This window comes from Hippoglossus hippoglossus, chromosome 12 (genome assembly GCF_009819705.1).
Source record: "Hippoglossus hippoglossus isolate fHipHip1 chromosome 12, fHipHip1.pri, whole genome shotgun sequence".
Classification (NCBI taxonomy): domain Eukaryota; kingdom Metazoa; phylum Chordata; class Actinopteri; order Pleuronectiformes; family Pleuronectidae; genus Hippoglossus; species Hippoglossus hippoglossus.
The window spans coordinates 1,213,345-1,228,864 of record NC_047162.1 but is presented as its reverse complement, the minus strand read 5'-3'; the positions used below and the strand labels follow the sequence as shown (position 1 = coordinate 1,228,864).

General features: G+C 40.8%; 1 protein-coding gene across 2 annotated transcripts; it reads right to left on the bottom strand.

Moving 5' to 3' along the window:
- Positions 1–7,111: 7,111 nt before the first annotated feature.
- Positions 7,112–13,418, bottom strand: cdk9 (cyclin-dependent kinase 9 (CDC2-related kinase)). 2 transcript variants are annotated; one of them, XM_034602837.1, is made up of 9 exons: positions 13,311–13,418; positions 13,071–13,184; positions 12,589–12,670; positions 11,137–11,227; positions 10,773–10,939; positions 10,207–10,378; positions 8,690–8,838; positions 8,198–8,576; positions 7,112–8,002 (listed from the first exon to the last, which is right to left on the bottom strand). In XM_034602837.1, the coding sequence occupies exons 1-8, from the start codon at positions 13,349–13,351 to the stop codon at positions 8,214–8,216; spliced, it is 1,179 nt and encodes a 392-aa protein (XP_034458728.1). In that variant the 5' UTR covers positions 13,352–13,418; the 3' UTR covers positions 7,112–8,002; positions 8,198–8,213. The 2 variants fall into 2 exon arrangements, with proteins under 2 accessions (XP_034458728.1, XP_034458729.1); XM_034602838.1 differs by having other exon boundaries at positions 8,202–8,576; positions 13,311–13,406.
- Between the last annotated feature and the right edge of the window lie 2,102 nt (positions 13,419–15,520).

The window sequence follows — 15,520 nt, the reverse complement described above, 5'->3', positions numbered from 1 at the left end:
TAATAATAATAATAATAATAATAATAATAATAATAATAATAATAATACCACCTTTCAGGCACTCAGGAGATTTCTTTTCTTGGCACATACATTCTGTGTCACAACAGTTGCTTTGGAAACGCAATAAACAGCAGATGTCTCCTGTGTAATAGCCAAATATTTCGCTAAAATAAGTTCAATGACAAAAATATTTTTAAAACGTAACCCACTGATGATGAGACAAGAAAGCAGAGACACATAAAAGTATGTTTTATTTCAGGTCCTAAACCTGCAAACCATGATTATGGAACATGGCATCTCCTCTCATCACAATGGACTGTGCACTTGAGCCACCAGTGCTTGTGTCATACTGCCTGCTGCCGCATCGAGGCTGTGGAAGCTGAACGGCTACTTGCTGGTACCTCTGCTGCTCATCAAGTTTTTCAAGCACTTCATGGGAGTTTGTGACTTCATCTTTTGCATTTGAGCCACAACCAATTCAAATCAGCAAGATGAAAGCAACTTAAAATTCAATCCCTGCGCTTTGGCGTAAAACCGTGTTCAGGTTGGATCATTGTCAGAAACTTCAACTCAAACTCCCCCACTGCTCTGTGTGTTTGCCATAACATGCAAACATTTACCTGACTGGCATTGTGCATATGATAAGATTAGAGAAATGAATTTTCCTCTTTTCCATATTTATTATTCTTATATATAACTTCATGTCATCAGACTTTCCACATTTTCATTTGCGTCTCTGCTGTGGCTCAGGAGGTTGATTGGGTTGTCAACTAACCAAAAAGTTGGTTGTTCAAATTCCGGCTCCTCTGGTCTGCATGCTGAAGTGTCCTTGGACAAAACAACCCCAGTGAGTGAATGATGTGTAATAGAAAAACCACCTGGTGTAGATGTATTATATGAATGTGTGTGTGTGAATGGGTGACTTGTAGTGTAAAGCACATAGAAGTAAATATGACCAGAAAAGCTCAAAATAAATGTAGTCCATTTACCATTTACAATTCTCAGTAGATTGGAATGGAAACCTGTGTAAAAACAGGCGTGGAACCACACAGTGTTTTGGGGCCTAAGGCAAATTGTAACAATGTGATTCTTACCCTGTATTCACTCATTCGCCTTTTCGTAACTGTTGATCTTGAAAAAGTGCAAACTGCAGTACACAACAAAGTGTGTCCTCCACTCCCAAGTCCTTGAACACACAAAGCTGATGAGGTGGATGTGTGATCGTGTAGAAACCTGGGGTCAGGGGTTGTCTGTGTGCTCACAGCCGTCCTCTGTCCTCTGGTCTTAAACATGACAAACATGGATCATTAAAGTTGTAGTGAAGACAGACACTTTCTCCTTTATAATATGAATTCCTTTGAGCAATGTAACATACACGGACACACAGTGCACCACAGGCTTTTGACAGCTCCTGTGTGTGTGCCCTTTGATTGATGAGCCCTATTCTAAATGTGTTTTCATCCAAATCAGTGGGAGTTTAACTGCCATGTGCATGTTAATACCAAACAAAACATTAGCCGGAGCAGTCCAATAGCTAACTGCCTCTCCTCTGACTTCATCACTCATCTCTGCGTTGCTCCACATGACTCCAGGACACAGAGGAGTCCGAGATGGAGGGGGAAATGGAAGGCAAACAACATTAGATGCCGGTAATGTTACACACATGCTGCTGTGACATTTCTGAGCTTTCTGAAAACTTCTTTCATCTGTTCTCGGCCAGAGACTCGTCTCGATTTTCTGTTGCTTATCAGACAGTTGTAAGTTATCTATTGATACGATTAAGCTAAAAAAAGATGATGGTTGTCTGTGACTGAGGTTTGTAGTGCTTAACAGATGTAAATCACCCAGTTGACAAGTGATACCTATTTCATACATAGACGCATGAGTGATGCGGGTCCACTTTATATGTGTTTCACCAGGGATTTACACAAAATCACACAGCACAATTACCAAATAAATGTTAAACACTAAGCTCTGCGATAACAGCCAAGGTTTGGTGGTATTTTCACTAAAATATGACCAAGAATAGTAATCTTTATACTTTGATGTCTGCCTCTTGTCCTCCTTAGAAATACATCCGATGATATAGCATAAGCAGCTGGGAGCTGCCATTAACTCCCCATGGCTCTGGGAGCCTCTGCTGAGAAGCTGCAGATGAAATCCGCCTCAGGAGTGAAGCAGAAGGCTGGAGGGCTACTAATGGCTTGATGTGGCACCCTGACTGTGTTCATTTCAGAATAACCCAAGCTCATCCTCTCCCTACTGGGCAGCTAATGCAATTACACACTACATCTACAGGGGGCTCCTTCTTCCTCCAACTCCACCACTAGTCTCTTTGTGTGTGTGTGTGTGTGTGTGTGTGTGTGTGTGTGTGTGTGTGTGTGTGTGTGTGTGTGTGTGTGTGTGTGTTGTGAAGGCAGAGGTAGAAGCTGGGGCTGGTAGGTCTCCTGCTCACGATCTATGGTTAATCAATCATTGTACCATCTTAATGACACCCTGCTGCTTCCCTAATGTCTTCTGGCAGAGGCCGCCTGCCGCTGGCACAGAGCTCACGCAGATACACATATGGTCGCCTCAAATGACTGACAGGACCCCTTTCTTGTGTGCATCCCTGCATCCCAGATGCCATCAGCCACACACAGCCGCCGCTTTTAAGACTTGAATGGTGGTTGAAGGGGAGGTATTAGAAAAGAAAGAGAGATGAAGAGAGTTAAAGTAAATTGGAACAATGTAACATGAGACCACCTGTACTGACAACACCTGCAATAATAATATGATAGAAACATCTGAGCAAGATTGAAATGAAGACTGATAACTCATAAGATACTGGGTATATGTATATGTTGAATCATGAGTGTGAATACTTAACTTTTAATAATAAAAGCAAAGTGGGGGCCCACATAACTACAAGATCCAAAGACACTCAGCTGGGGCGTTTGAGAGAAGAGCTAGAGGGCAAGCAACTCGAATAACTGCACCGATCAGGGGAGAATAAAAGTGGCTCATTTTTCTCCTGTCCTTTAACACACTGCAAAGACATACAGTATGTTATTCACATGTAGCAGTTATTCATGTACAGTCAGAGATACTGACAAACTGAGTAAATTCAATATGACAGTATATTTGTGTTGTATGCTGATGAGTCATCAGTGGTGGGAAGTAATTGCTGTACCTAGGCACAATTTTGTGATACTCATTGTATTCATTTTAATTCACATTCACACTGTTTAAGTTTACCATTTTTTTCCAAGCATTTCAGCATGTAAGCTCTAACAAAAGACATGTTAAACTGGGCCACTAACCCATTCTATTAAAGATGCATCACTTAAAAAAACTATTAATATGTTATCAACAGCGATTAAAAATGTTGGGATTAGAGGCGACCGACCTTCCAGTATCCAAACACTGGGGGACAATCCCAGAATATATAAGAATACAAGTAGGCTAACTACGTTTTTCATTGAGAAGAGCTTCCAAGGCGTTAAACAGACACTGTGTATACAATTGTAATGGAGGTGAAAGTATATGTAAACACAAACATTGTCCTATAGTCTAATGCTGAGCTCAGATTTGTGACATCTGTCCTCCACAGAGCATCTACTGAAAAGGTTTGTTGTGTTGGGACAAAAAACTGTACAATTTGGAGAGCAAGCCACTACTGTTGCATAATACTTTAGGAAGTGAATGTGAGATTGAATGAGATTACTCTGCAATGAGATACCGCCTGTTCTTAAAGTCAAACTTTATTGCAAATAAAATGCTGCCCATATTTCGGCACTTTCACTGCAGTGCAGAGCTTGAGAAAGTGCTTTTCAACACTACTTCCTACCGTCCTGGCCTATCAGCCAAACAAATCATTAACAGTGCTGTCTCTATGTCCATTTGCTGCTGCAGTCAGTGGTCCATCTGTCCGCAGGAGCGCACACAAATCCCCTCCCCATCACGACAACACACACACACACGCACACACACACTCCTCTTCAACAGAAGTGGCAGAGGAGGCACTCTGGAACTAAGAGAGCAATCTATCATCTGAGTAAAGCTCCAGTTTGACACCACACACTGCTGTTAGAGAGAAACCATAAGCCTGAGGTGATTCATGACAGACACATGCACATGGGCAATGTGGACATATTAGCATCATATTATTCATACTTGTATACAGTATATGCAGCATGAAATGGTTCTACAGATCCACTTAAAGGCTCTATATGTAAGAACGTGAAGCAGTTGATGGTGTGAATGGATTGTTTTGTAACTTAAATGATGAGACCTTCCTCAACATAATTGCCTTTGGAAGCCTGTGAACTGATTTCAATGTAAAAGACCTATAGGGACAAATGTTCTGTGAAAATGTTCATGCTGATGTCCTTGGTACCGTTCTTCCTCTGACCTTCAATGCCAACGTGGTGCAACAATATCTAATATTAGCTTAGAAGTGAAGTCTGCCATTGTCTACAACTGACTGGCGCCTCCATGTTAGTCGACAACCAGACTCCACCTTGTTTTAAGCATTGAGCGAGTGCTGGAGAGTAGTTCATAGTCGGACTGTGGTGTAACGTGAGTATCCTAACCTATCAACATGATGCTGAAGTCTCATGGATGTCATGTCGCTGTAGGTCGATGCCCTGGATACTATCTCGTCTTGCCTAAGTTAGCAACCAGTGTCATTAATAACAAGGGTTTTCTGATGTTCTATGTTACACATAGAATTTTTTCCACTGCCATTTTCTGGAAATGTTCTTTGAAACAGCAGACTTCAGATATTATTCTCCACAGAATACATTTTTGTCATTATCTGACCAGCGACCACAGGTTATTTTTCCAGGCCATATGTCTAATGTTGCATGTCATCGTCAGCTGACTCTTCGCCCATGCAGATGCTGCTTGAAGGATGTGGACTGCAGCACTGGTGCTCAGCCAGGCCTCTCCACTTTTAGCACTCTGCATCCCCACCATCAGCAGTCTTCATCTTAATGGAGGAGGAGCGTTTGGAGAGATGTTCAGTGGTGCAGTGGTGGAGGGTCATGTCCGAGTGGCTCCTGTGAGCAGTCCTTGCTTGAATGTTTTATCCTCATCTACATCAAGAACCTTTCTCTTGATCTCTGACCTGTCTGATCTTGTGGTCTGGGTACTGGTTCATGGATGTGGGTTGACACAGTGGAGCATGAGGCTGAGGATTCTGCTGGACGAGGTTGGTGCTCCTGGACACTGCTGCAGCCCAAGTGGAAATGTAACCCTCTGCAGACAGCAAAGGAGGAACATGTAGAACATTTAAAGAGAAAAATCACTTAAATAACTAAACTAAAATATGTGAAAAGTATTTAACCAGATCTCAGTACTGATTTACCGTAAGCTGCAGGTTGCCATGTTGACGACGTGGCACATGCTGATGAACTGATGCTCCAGTTCCTGATGGGCCGTCATCCATTTCATGGCATCAAGCTGAAACATTCCCTTTTGCCTATTCACAAACATCAGCACATCATAAAACCATCGGCTGAATCCCAGTCTCTCTGTTAAACTGTTCTGTGATCTGATCTGATAGTGAGCTTACCAATGATATTCAAAGTACATCAAACTAGGACAAATGGACAAAACCTAATATTTTACAGCATGGCAGAAATATGAGACCGACAGTTTTTGTTTCCAAATTATTAGGGGCATCAAGTTCATACCGTGATTCAAAGAGTCAACACAAGGTGACTGCCCACACACCTGAACACAACCCTACCTTTTGGTCGAGAAAAGTGCATTTATTGTGTTGACTATTATAATGAAGTGTCATCAACAGTGAAGTCTTACTTGTCTTTACAAATGATAAGGAAAATATGTATTTAGAGCAGGTATTCCCACTTTCACTAAATACATATCATTTGGTATCATAATTTCTTATAATTCCTGCAAAGAGCTGAGCTTTTTAAAACAGAGGAATGTCCATTGAATATTTAACTAAAAATAACAATCATCATCATCATCATTCCATCTTTCTGTATTATTTTACAAGGCACAATTACTTTTGATTTGAACTCATAATTTGCCTGATTGTGAGTGGGTCAGTCTGACCCATAACATAAATGGATGTCAGATTTGTTTCTATATAAAGGGAGGTGTAGTACGTACTCTGTGGAGTGTCTGACCTTTTGCACAATAGTGCTTTGGAACAATTGTTTTTATAAGCAGGTCTATCTTTCTGGCTATTTAATACTGTTCTAGTCTTAATGACCACTCAAAGAACTTAACAGGACAGTAAACTTCCACATATTCTCACAGGGCCTCTATATCTAGCGCATCATCTATCAGAATGTATCTCATTCACAGTTGTTTCTTTCCTAAGGACACTTCAGATTTCGAAGAGGACGAGCTGGGAATCAGACCACTGACCCTCCAATTAGTGAATGACCTGCTAAACCTCCTGAGCCAAAGCCGGCAAGCATACAAAATATGTATCTCCTATTTGATTACTTTATACTGTAATATGATGCTGCCATCTACTGGAGGCCCTTGGTAACTTGGAGTTAGTTAGTCCATTCATCACAGTGGTGGTTTGATTTCATGTTCAACTGATATGTCCTTGTGAATGGGAACTTACAGGAACTTTCAGATATTACAGGGTGGTTCATGTTTATTTTGGTCTTGATAAAGTCTTGCATTGCAAACTTAAAACTTATGTGATGTCCAAAAATGAACTTTAAGACAACAGTGTCATCATGCACAGTGAACTTGGCCTTTGATCTTTTTCATTGTAACTGATGCATGATACACATGCATTGCATTCAAACTGATGGCTTACACTACTACCAGCCATCAGGACAACACATGTGGCCAAGGCGTGAACCTAGGGAGCCTTGGATTGTTCTTGTAACAGGGATGAGCAACAGAAATTCCCCATGAAGATAGACTCGTGTTAAATAATTAATTCACAAATTGTGGTAAAATGGTACCGGAATTATCAAAAATAACAACCTCAAACAAAGCTTAAAATGTAAAATAAAAGTAGAAATTCCTATAAAATAAGTAAAAACAAGTAAGGGTCTATGTTTTTTTGAAACTTCAATTTGTTTTCCTTGCTGAATGGATGAATGAAAAAAGCTGACAGGTGACACAGAAGTGAAAGTAAATATTTCAAAAATGTTTATCTGTTCAGTGGTACAATTGTTTTTTGTTAGTCTTAAGTGACTGTTGGCCATGTCTCTGGAAAAGAAAATAGTTTAATGATGTGATGAGATAAACGTTTTGGACTTGCTGAACATAAATAAAGAGATTAAAACACTACAATGTCTGTAAACAGTGTTTTCAGAAAGTATTCAGACTCCTTCACTGACCTCAGCTTTTGTTATGTTGCAGCTTTATGAAGTAATTTGCTCTCATTTTGTGCCCTCATCAATCTAAACACTATACCTCAGGAAAAAGCCAAACAGAATTTGTTACTTTAACATTTCAAAATATTTGTTTTCATATTGTTTGTGCTGAGTGAAGAATGATGAGAGACACAATTAGTTACCATAAGGGTACCACATACAATGGGAAAAAGTGGACGGAAGTAAATTCTTTCTCAATCCACTGTGTAGACGGTATTTTTCATACAAATCTATTTAAGAAAAACAAGTGTGAAAAGACTCACAACTTCATAGATCTAAATTAAAACTATAACAGAGGCCTTGCTCAATAAAAGGTGAACCAACTCAAACCATGTCTTCAGAGATGAACAAAAAAAGCATGAAGCCTGAATGTAATAACTTGGCTGAGAAAAGGCTCCGCATAAACTTTACAGTCCTCTTCCTGCACTCTGCCATACGCTCACACGGAACAGTAATCGTACAAAGAAATGCACAGTTCAACATTCCAGTTTTCAACAAACCTACACCAGAAAGAAACATGGAGCTTTCCTGAATATTAGGCCGGCTGGAAGATACAATCAGCAAACAAGAAGTCCAACCAGGCAAACTGTCCGTGAACTAGGGCTGTCACCTTTTTTTTTTTTTTTTAAAGTCATTCGAACATCTAGCAGTTTTGCCAGTCTCCTCTTCAGGATTGTAGTCAGAAGCTTGTAACAAGGTAATCGCGGGTAAGATGGAAACAGCCCGAGTACTACAGACTAGTGTGTGTGTGTGTGTGTGTGTGTGTGTGTGTGTGTGTGTGTGTGTGTGTGTGTGTGTGTGTGTGTGTGTGTAATTGAAAAGTGACAGCCCTTTAAAAACCAACTTCAACCACTAAAACACTCGATCAAACTCGGTCTGACTGGTGGTCGCTGGGTTTCTGTTCTGATTGGGCGGCTGCTGGGGCATGTGGCCTCTCCGTCGGGGTGGGGCCAGATATTCAAACATGGAGGTGTTGTGGGTGGAGAGCATGTTCTTCAGGTCTGACGGCATTGGGTCAGACCAGAAGAAGTCGTGGTTGAGCGCGTCGTCACTGTCTGTGCGCTGTGCCGGGTCAAGGACCAGGAGCTTGTCTATCAGGTCCAGTGCGTAAGGGTCTTTGACGTAGGCTTTGAGGCGATCCTTCACTTTCCTCTTCTGGCCTTTAGGCAGCTCCATCTTCTGGTACAGCTCGTACTTATCCACACCAGGCCACACCTGACAGAGAGAGAGAAATCAGTTCCGTGTCCAGTTGACAAGGAAGAGCCGCATGCAGTCATGTGAAGCTTTTTCAGTCTTAAGTTACGACCCTTTCGGTTATATCCCCTTACCTCAGCAGTTATGGAGCCACAAAGCTGGCTGATCAGAGTGAGCTGGTGCTGCTCTGTGTTGCCCTGCATGATCGGACTCCTGGTCCACATCTCTGCCATGATGCAGCCTGCTCCCCATAGGTCAATGGGAGGTCCGTAGTCCCGCTCACCTATCCAAATAAATGGCCAAACAAACAAATAAAAGAATATATAAATGAATAAATCATGTACATTTTCTTCTCCACTGTGTAAAATGTGTAACACAGATGATGTTATGTTAAGTGTTCAATTATCATATTCTTAATTAATATTAGTTATTTTATAATCAGCATTATTCTCATTAGTATTATTAATAGGTGCTGATGTTATTGCTGCTGTTAATGTTAACATTACTACATTTATAAGTATCACTGTTATGATGATCATTATAACAACCAGTGTGACACACCAGTTTCAGCAAATTAAATTGCAGAGCTTGTTGCAGAGAAGGATACAAATTCACCTATTTAGTTCGTTTTTTATCTGATGCAACCAACAAGCCGAAGGACCTAAGTATTTGTCGTCTTTGCAAACGTGTGGTGGGGCAAAAGATTCTAACACAACAAATCTACACAGGCATTTGCAAATACATCTTCCTGCTCAGCACGATGTGTGTGTTTTGTACCATTCAGGTAGGGTTGGCCTGATATACGATGGCACTGTTCATCGACGATAGCTGACATCCATCACTATGTTGAGCCAACATCTTGATGCCTCACCCTCACCTTACTGCTCCTCTCTGTGTCTCTATCATTCGCACTGCGCTGCACACTGCCAACTGAATCCAGCCAAACCAAGCGTGCCCTGTCATCTCCTCTGGCTCTTCACACAATTTCTGTTGTTTTTACCCAGCCTGAGTTCAAAGATGTGTCTGATGACACTGTTTGTGTGTGAGTGCGTGTGTCTGTGTGTCAGAGTGAGAGCGAGATGAGGAGAGCGAGAGAAGCCAGGACGGGTTAAACTAATGAATGAATGCGTGCGCAGCTATGAAGAAAGATTTTGCTCATTTAAGAAAAGTATCGAACAATATTTGGTGATCAGTGTTGATTTTGTGTCGTCATTTCAAACAAATCGACATTTAAACTGTAGCAGGTCAGAGTCGTGTCAGCGAGTAAGACAAGCCAACCCCTCTCAATTGGACAGCTTTAAGTTTGTGTGTTCACACCTGATATTAAAATGGGTCTGAATTTAGACAACTTGTTGTTCTATATGCAAATAATGACGACTGTCATTTGTGTTTGCAAAGACCCAAAATGTAGTTTTTACCCAAATTTTGAGTTTACAGATGAGAGCAGCAGAGAGAGAGAAAGAGAAGACAGAGTGAGAGATGGAGAGACAGACACAGAGAGCATGAGAGAAAGGTTTCTCTATAATATTGTACGGTCTCGCTCTTACTATGTAAAGTGCCTTGAGGTAATGTATGTGCGATTTGGTGCTTTACAAATAAAACTGAAGTGAATTGAATTGACAGAGAGGAAAGTGTTATGGTTGTCGCTCACCTAACAGCAGCTCTGGAGGTCGGTACCAGAGTGTCACGACACGGTTGGTGTAGCGGTTGCCCTGGCTGTTTTTAGCCAGGCTGAAGGCTCGGGCCAATCCAAAGTCGGCCAGTTTCAGAACGCCATCTCTGGTGATGAGCACATTGGCAGCCTTCATGTCTCTGTGGAGGATCTGATCCAACAGAAGGGCGTGTCATGATTAAAACATAAAAAACAGTCAGTTTATTAAATGACAAACAAATGAATGGGCAAAATGGAAATTTGATGCATTCAAAGACCTATCTCCCCCCAAAAAATACAGAAACTGAAGGGGTCCGAATTCTTTTATTTATGATCTCTCAGATATAGGCTATAACTAAATGGTAGCATGGTTTCATTTATTGGGGATGAAACCATATTAAGTAGGTGATACAGTATCGGGGTAAATGGGCTTATATCCTGCCAGACTTTAGATTAATATTTGGGAAGGAAGTTGTGAAATAAACTGATGGTGTTCTTGTGCTCCAGTGGGATCGGCTGATAAGGTCACAGAACCAGTGGACGGTCATTTTTTTGCAGCGCCTCACCTTATTTCTGTGGATGTAGTACAGTCCGTTAAGCAGCATCTGCATGACCTTTTTGATCTCTGCCAGGGTGAACTTAACATTGGCGTTACTCAGCAGCCCGGCCAGGTCATGCTCACAGAAGTCAAACACCAAGTAGATGCTGCCTTTGTATCTGTTGAACTGTGTAGCTTCAAGAAGAAGGAGAGGAAACAAAGTAGTTAGGAAATATTTACTCACAACGAAACATATTCTTCTATATTTTCAAACAGACATTTGTCTTTTACACATGACAGGGCCAACAGATAGAGGTAGGTTATCAACTGTAACCAAGATGAAGATACAAAGTTCACTATTATGATATATACTATAGTCTTGTGACACCAACCTTTGGTTCTGCAGATCTCTATCAGATTGACCACATTCTCGTGTTTGAGCAGCTGAAGGATCTTGATTTCTCTCAATGCTGTGATTGGAAACTGAAACAAATATAAAGATAAGCTGCACCGTGAGAACAGGACGTATGAAACAGTCTTTACACTCAAAAACAGGAATGACCCAGAGTCTACAACAGGCTTTTCCCTGCCATCAGACATATTATTCTCAGATGGACCCAGTTGGTCGACAGTTAGGTTCAATCTGCAGTCAGACACTGGCTGGCTTTCATGAACTAGTGGTACCAGGAATGGAAATTCATTCAATTATACTGACATTTAAAAGGCCAGTAGATGAAAATGTAGATAATAGGGGCGAGAGATGTATTGACGAAAGAATTTCAGCCCTGGACTTATTGGCCATTTTCACACCTTGTAAAACATCGTCTCCTGTGATCCCAAGTGAAGAGCTCTAAGTTGGTCTCTTCACACCTGGCGATAGAATGTGTCTCCAGTGACCATTTAATCAGATCTCACTTCCCTGTTCTATATGCAAACAAACACGTACAGTGGAAACCGCTTATAGTGAATGGTTCCTATACAATTGCTGTTTAAACAATTCTGTTTTAGTGATCAAGTAGTCTGCTTACAGTATTCATTTGGGGTCTTTTCATACATGTTTTCATACAAAGTTATTTCGGACAGTTTTTACGAGCTCTGTCAGTAACTTACTGCTCCTCTCTGTGTCTCTATTGTTCACGCTGCGCACTGCAGTGCAAACTGAATCCAGCCAAACAGAGCGCACCCCGCCATCTCCTCCAGTTCTCCATACATTGCCCAAGTTTACAAATGCAGTTGTTTTTACCCAGTCTAAGTTTACACATGTGTCCGTTTGTTCGCGAGAGTGTGTGTGTCTGCGTGTGAGGGCGAGAGAGGGATGAAGAGAGTGAGAGGAGTCAGGACGGGCTGAAGTAATGAATGAACGCACGCAAAGCTATGAAGAAAGATTTCGCTCATTTAAGAAAAGTATTGATCATTATGTGCTGATCAGTGTTGATATTGTGGAGTCATTTCAAACAAATTCAACATTTAAACTTTAGCGGGTCTGATTGGCCAAATATATTGACATGCAGAGCTTGGCACATGGAACACCATTAATCGTAATTCAAGCAGTCTTTAGCGATACGTCTATCGTGCATGTTGATATCACGATGACGACACATTTGAGATATATCGTGCAGCCCTACTCTGAATAATAAGAAGTCCTTTATTAGTCCTGCAATGGGGACATTTGCAATAATGTAATTATTGACAATTGGAATTAAATTACAAACATAAGACCAAACTAGTAAATAAACACAGCTTTCCATAAATATGCCTTTTCTCTTATGTGGAAAAAAACCCTCATGCTGACTCAAAATAAGGTTTAGATATCAGTTTGTAAAATTAATTAAATGGTCTCTTACTCCTTCTTTCTCATTTTCCATCAAAACCTTCTTCAGCGCGACCTTCTTCCCAGTCTGTCTGTGCTTTGCTTTGAACACCTCCCTGTGAAAGACACAGTCACAACAAGACACAACAACACATGAAGGGCTTTACCTGGTTGTCAGTAGAAATGACATTGGTAAACAACTTCCAGCTAAACGTGTCTGTTGTTTCCACATTTGACCTTTATTATACAAGTGCTGCATAAACTCTAGCTTTGGCACATGGAAGTCTGAGCAAGGGGCCTGTCGCATGGCGACTGGGGAGTCCTGTCATGTAAATGTCCAGACTAATGCAGCCCTCTATTCACTGATACACACTCCTGTAGGTAGCATCGGTTTTAAAAGGACAACCCTTCATTGTTTGATCGTTGCTACATATATCACTGACATTAGCCATTAGCAGTGTTACCGTTAGCATGCACAGATATGAACACACAGCACAGTCTCTCTGTGCTTCTCACCCAAAGGTCCCCTGTCCTATTTTGGCCATTTTTTCATATTTGGAGAACTCGTCGCAAAAAGGAAACTCCACTCCATCGTAGTATTTGGACATGATGGCGGCCTCCCGGTCGGGCCTGGAGAGGAGACATTTCACTCAATATTTGGGTCTGTACGTTGAAACACGGGCTGAAGACAAGATCATTAAACGGATGGAAACATAAGTATTCAACAAATAAAATGATTATTGTCTTTATTCCTACTTTTCAGCCGTAGTGGCGTTGGTCGTCCTCTCTCGCTGCATCTTTGCGCCTGTGTACGATCAGTGCTGCGTTCAAGTACAACTCAGCCTCTTAAACTTCTGCAGTGTAAGTTGTGGGAACCTTTGGAATCTTTTGGTTTTAATGATTCATTGATGACAATAATATTAAAACACCTGATTATGAATATGTACAATTTCTACACAAATACTACAGACTACAATGGACATCAATCAAATTATGAAAGATACATTATTATCAAATATTTGTTGTCTTGTCGGGTTATAAGGACATTATGTTGTTTCCATGTAACTATCATGTGATTTTAATGTTTCTTTCCTCCACATATTAATTGATTGGGTCGCACTTGGTCACACACGAACACCACTGCATGTAAATGTTAACTACCATCCAACATGTATTATAACTCTGATAATTTGGAGAGTTCCTGAAGGCAGCGATCACAGATAATACTGTAGAGAATAACTGAGGGCGACATCTGGCGACTAGGAGGAGTAATGCCACCGGAAAAATATAAAGTGGCAAAACTTACTAACTATTTTAATGATTACTGTCTTTCTTACTGTTAAGAAGTTTAAATTTAAAATTGTAAAAGTAAGTTGAGCACCAGCTTAATAAAGGTCAGGATAGGCCACCATGGTGTGGATAATTTAGAAGCAATTTGTTTTTAATTGCAGCCAATTAAATTGGGGTTCCAGTCTGTCATATTATTAATTGAGTATTGAGAAATGTACTTGTTCACAGGCTTGGAAGGTAGCAAAAGTTTTTCCGCTCTCAAAGAATCCAGCCGAACCATTTTATGGGACAAATTCCGCCCTATAAGTTTCTTACCAGTTTTACAAAAGGTAATAGGGAGGATTGTTTTTGAGCAAATACAGATCTATTTTGATATCAATAACTTACACAGATTACCAACACGCTTATAGGCCTACATGCACAGCTTGATACAAATGAAAAATGATTGGCAAAGTGAACAAGATAAAGGCAAGTTAGTGGGTGTTGAGGAATTTTGGACCATCCTCATACATTACTGTATATGCCACTATATATTATGTATATTGTATATCACACATTATATCTGTACAGGAGAAAGGAGCCTGTCTAATTCCACAGATACTCCCTTCTCTCTCTAAGCAGTACCAAGGTCAGGTTATAGATAAAGGCCCAACCAACAGTACATTGTAGTGTCTATGCTTAGGGACTTTCATATCTAACTCAGATGCTTCAGACAGAGAGGCACCAACATCAGCTCTTTTGTGTATTACACCAGTGGCAAGACGTAAGGACACAATGTGATTTAGTTATGCATACTTTAGCCTTAACCATCCAATAGGATGCGAACACCTACATGTGACATAGAGAGTGACAGCAGTTCTAGCCATTCATGGATGTGCTGTTAGAATGGGTGACGCAAGTAGAGGGAGATATATGGGAATGCTGTGGGAGACATCTTCAGACTTGGGGGTGACAATTGCTCATGTTACTCTGTTAGCGTTTGTATATTGTTTCACCTTCTGGTCTCCTTGATGCATCAAGTCTACATTAAAATCCTCTGCATAAGACATCAGCTGCTGCCTGAGTTCTCCTTTCACCAGCTTCCAGGAAACTTCCACAGGAAACAGTGGGTGCAGTTTTACTTGATTTCAGTTTCAGTGTTTGATGTTATTGATCACTCTATGTTGTTCAATAAGATGAAACAGTATGGCTTCACTTTACTGCATTAAAGTGGATGAGAGCTATCTGACAGTTTTCTTTAATGGCAGTTTGTCAAAGATCAGATGTGTTGCGTATGGAGTTCAACAAGGGAGCTGTTTATTTTCTGTCTTTGTAAATGATCATCTGTTATCTTTAGAAAGAGCTGTTCTTGTGCTTCAAGTACATCGGCCGGACATGGCCATCAAACAGGCCGGGGGGGTCTTGCACCGTGCAAATATCCTCTGGACACACGACCAAGCATCTGACTCACTCCCTTGAACCATTAACTTCTTACTCTGCACGACTTTTGCACGACCAGTCTGCCTGTGAAGTGTGCTTTTATGAATTGACGTTAATTTAATGGATGACTCCACAATATATGCCGCTGCATCATCAATAGGAATCTTGAATAATATTTTACTTAAGGATTTAAAGTAAGTGGTAATATGGGTTTCCATGAATAAATTGGTGCTTAATATTGGTAAAACCAAGTCTAT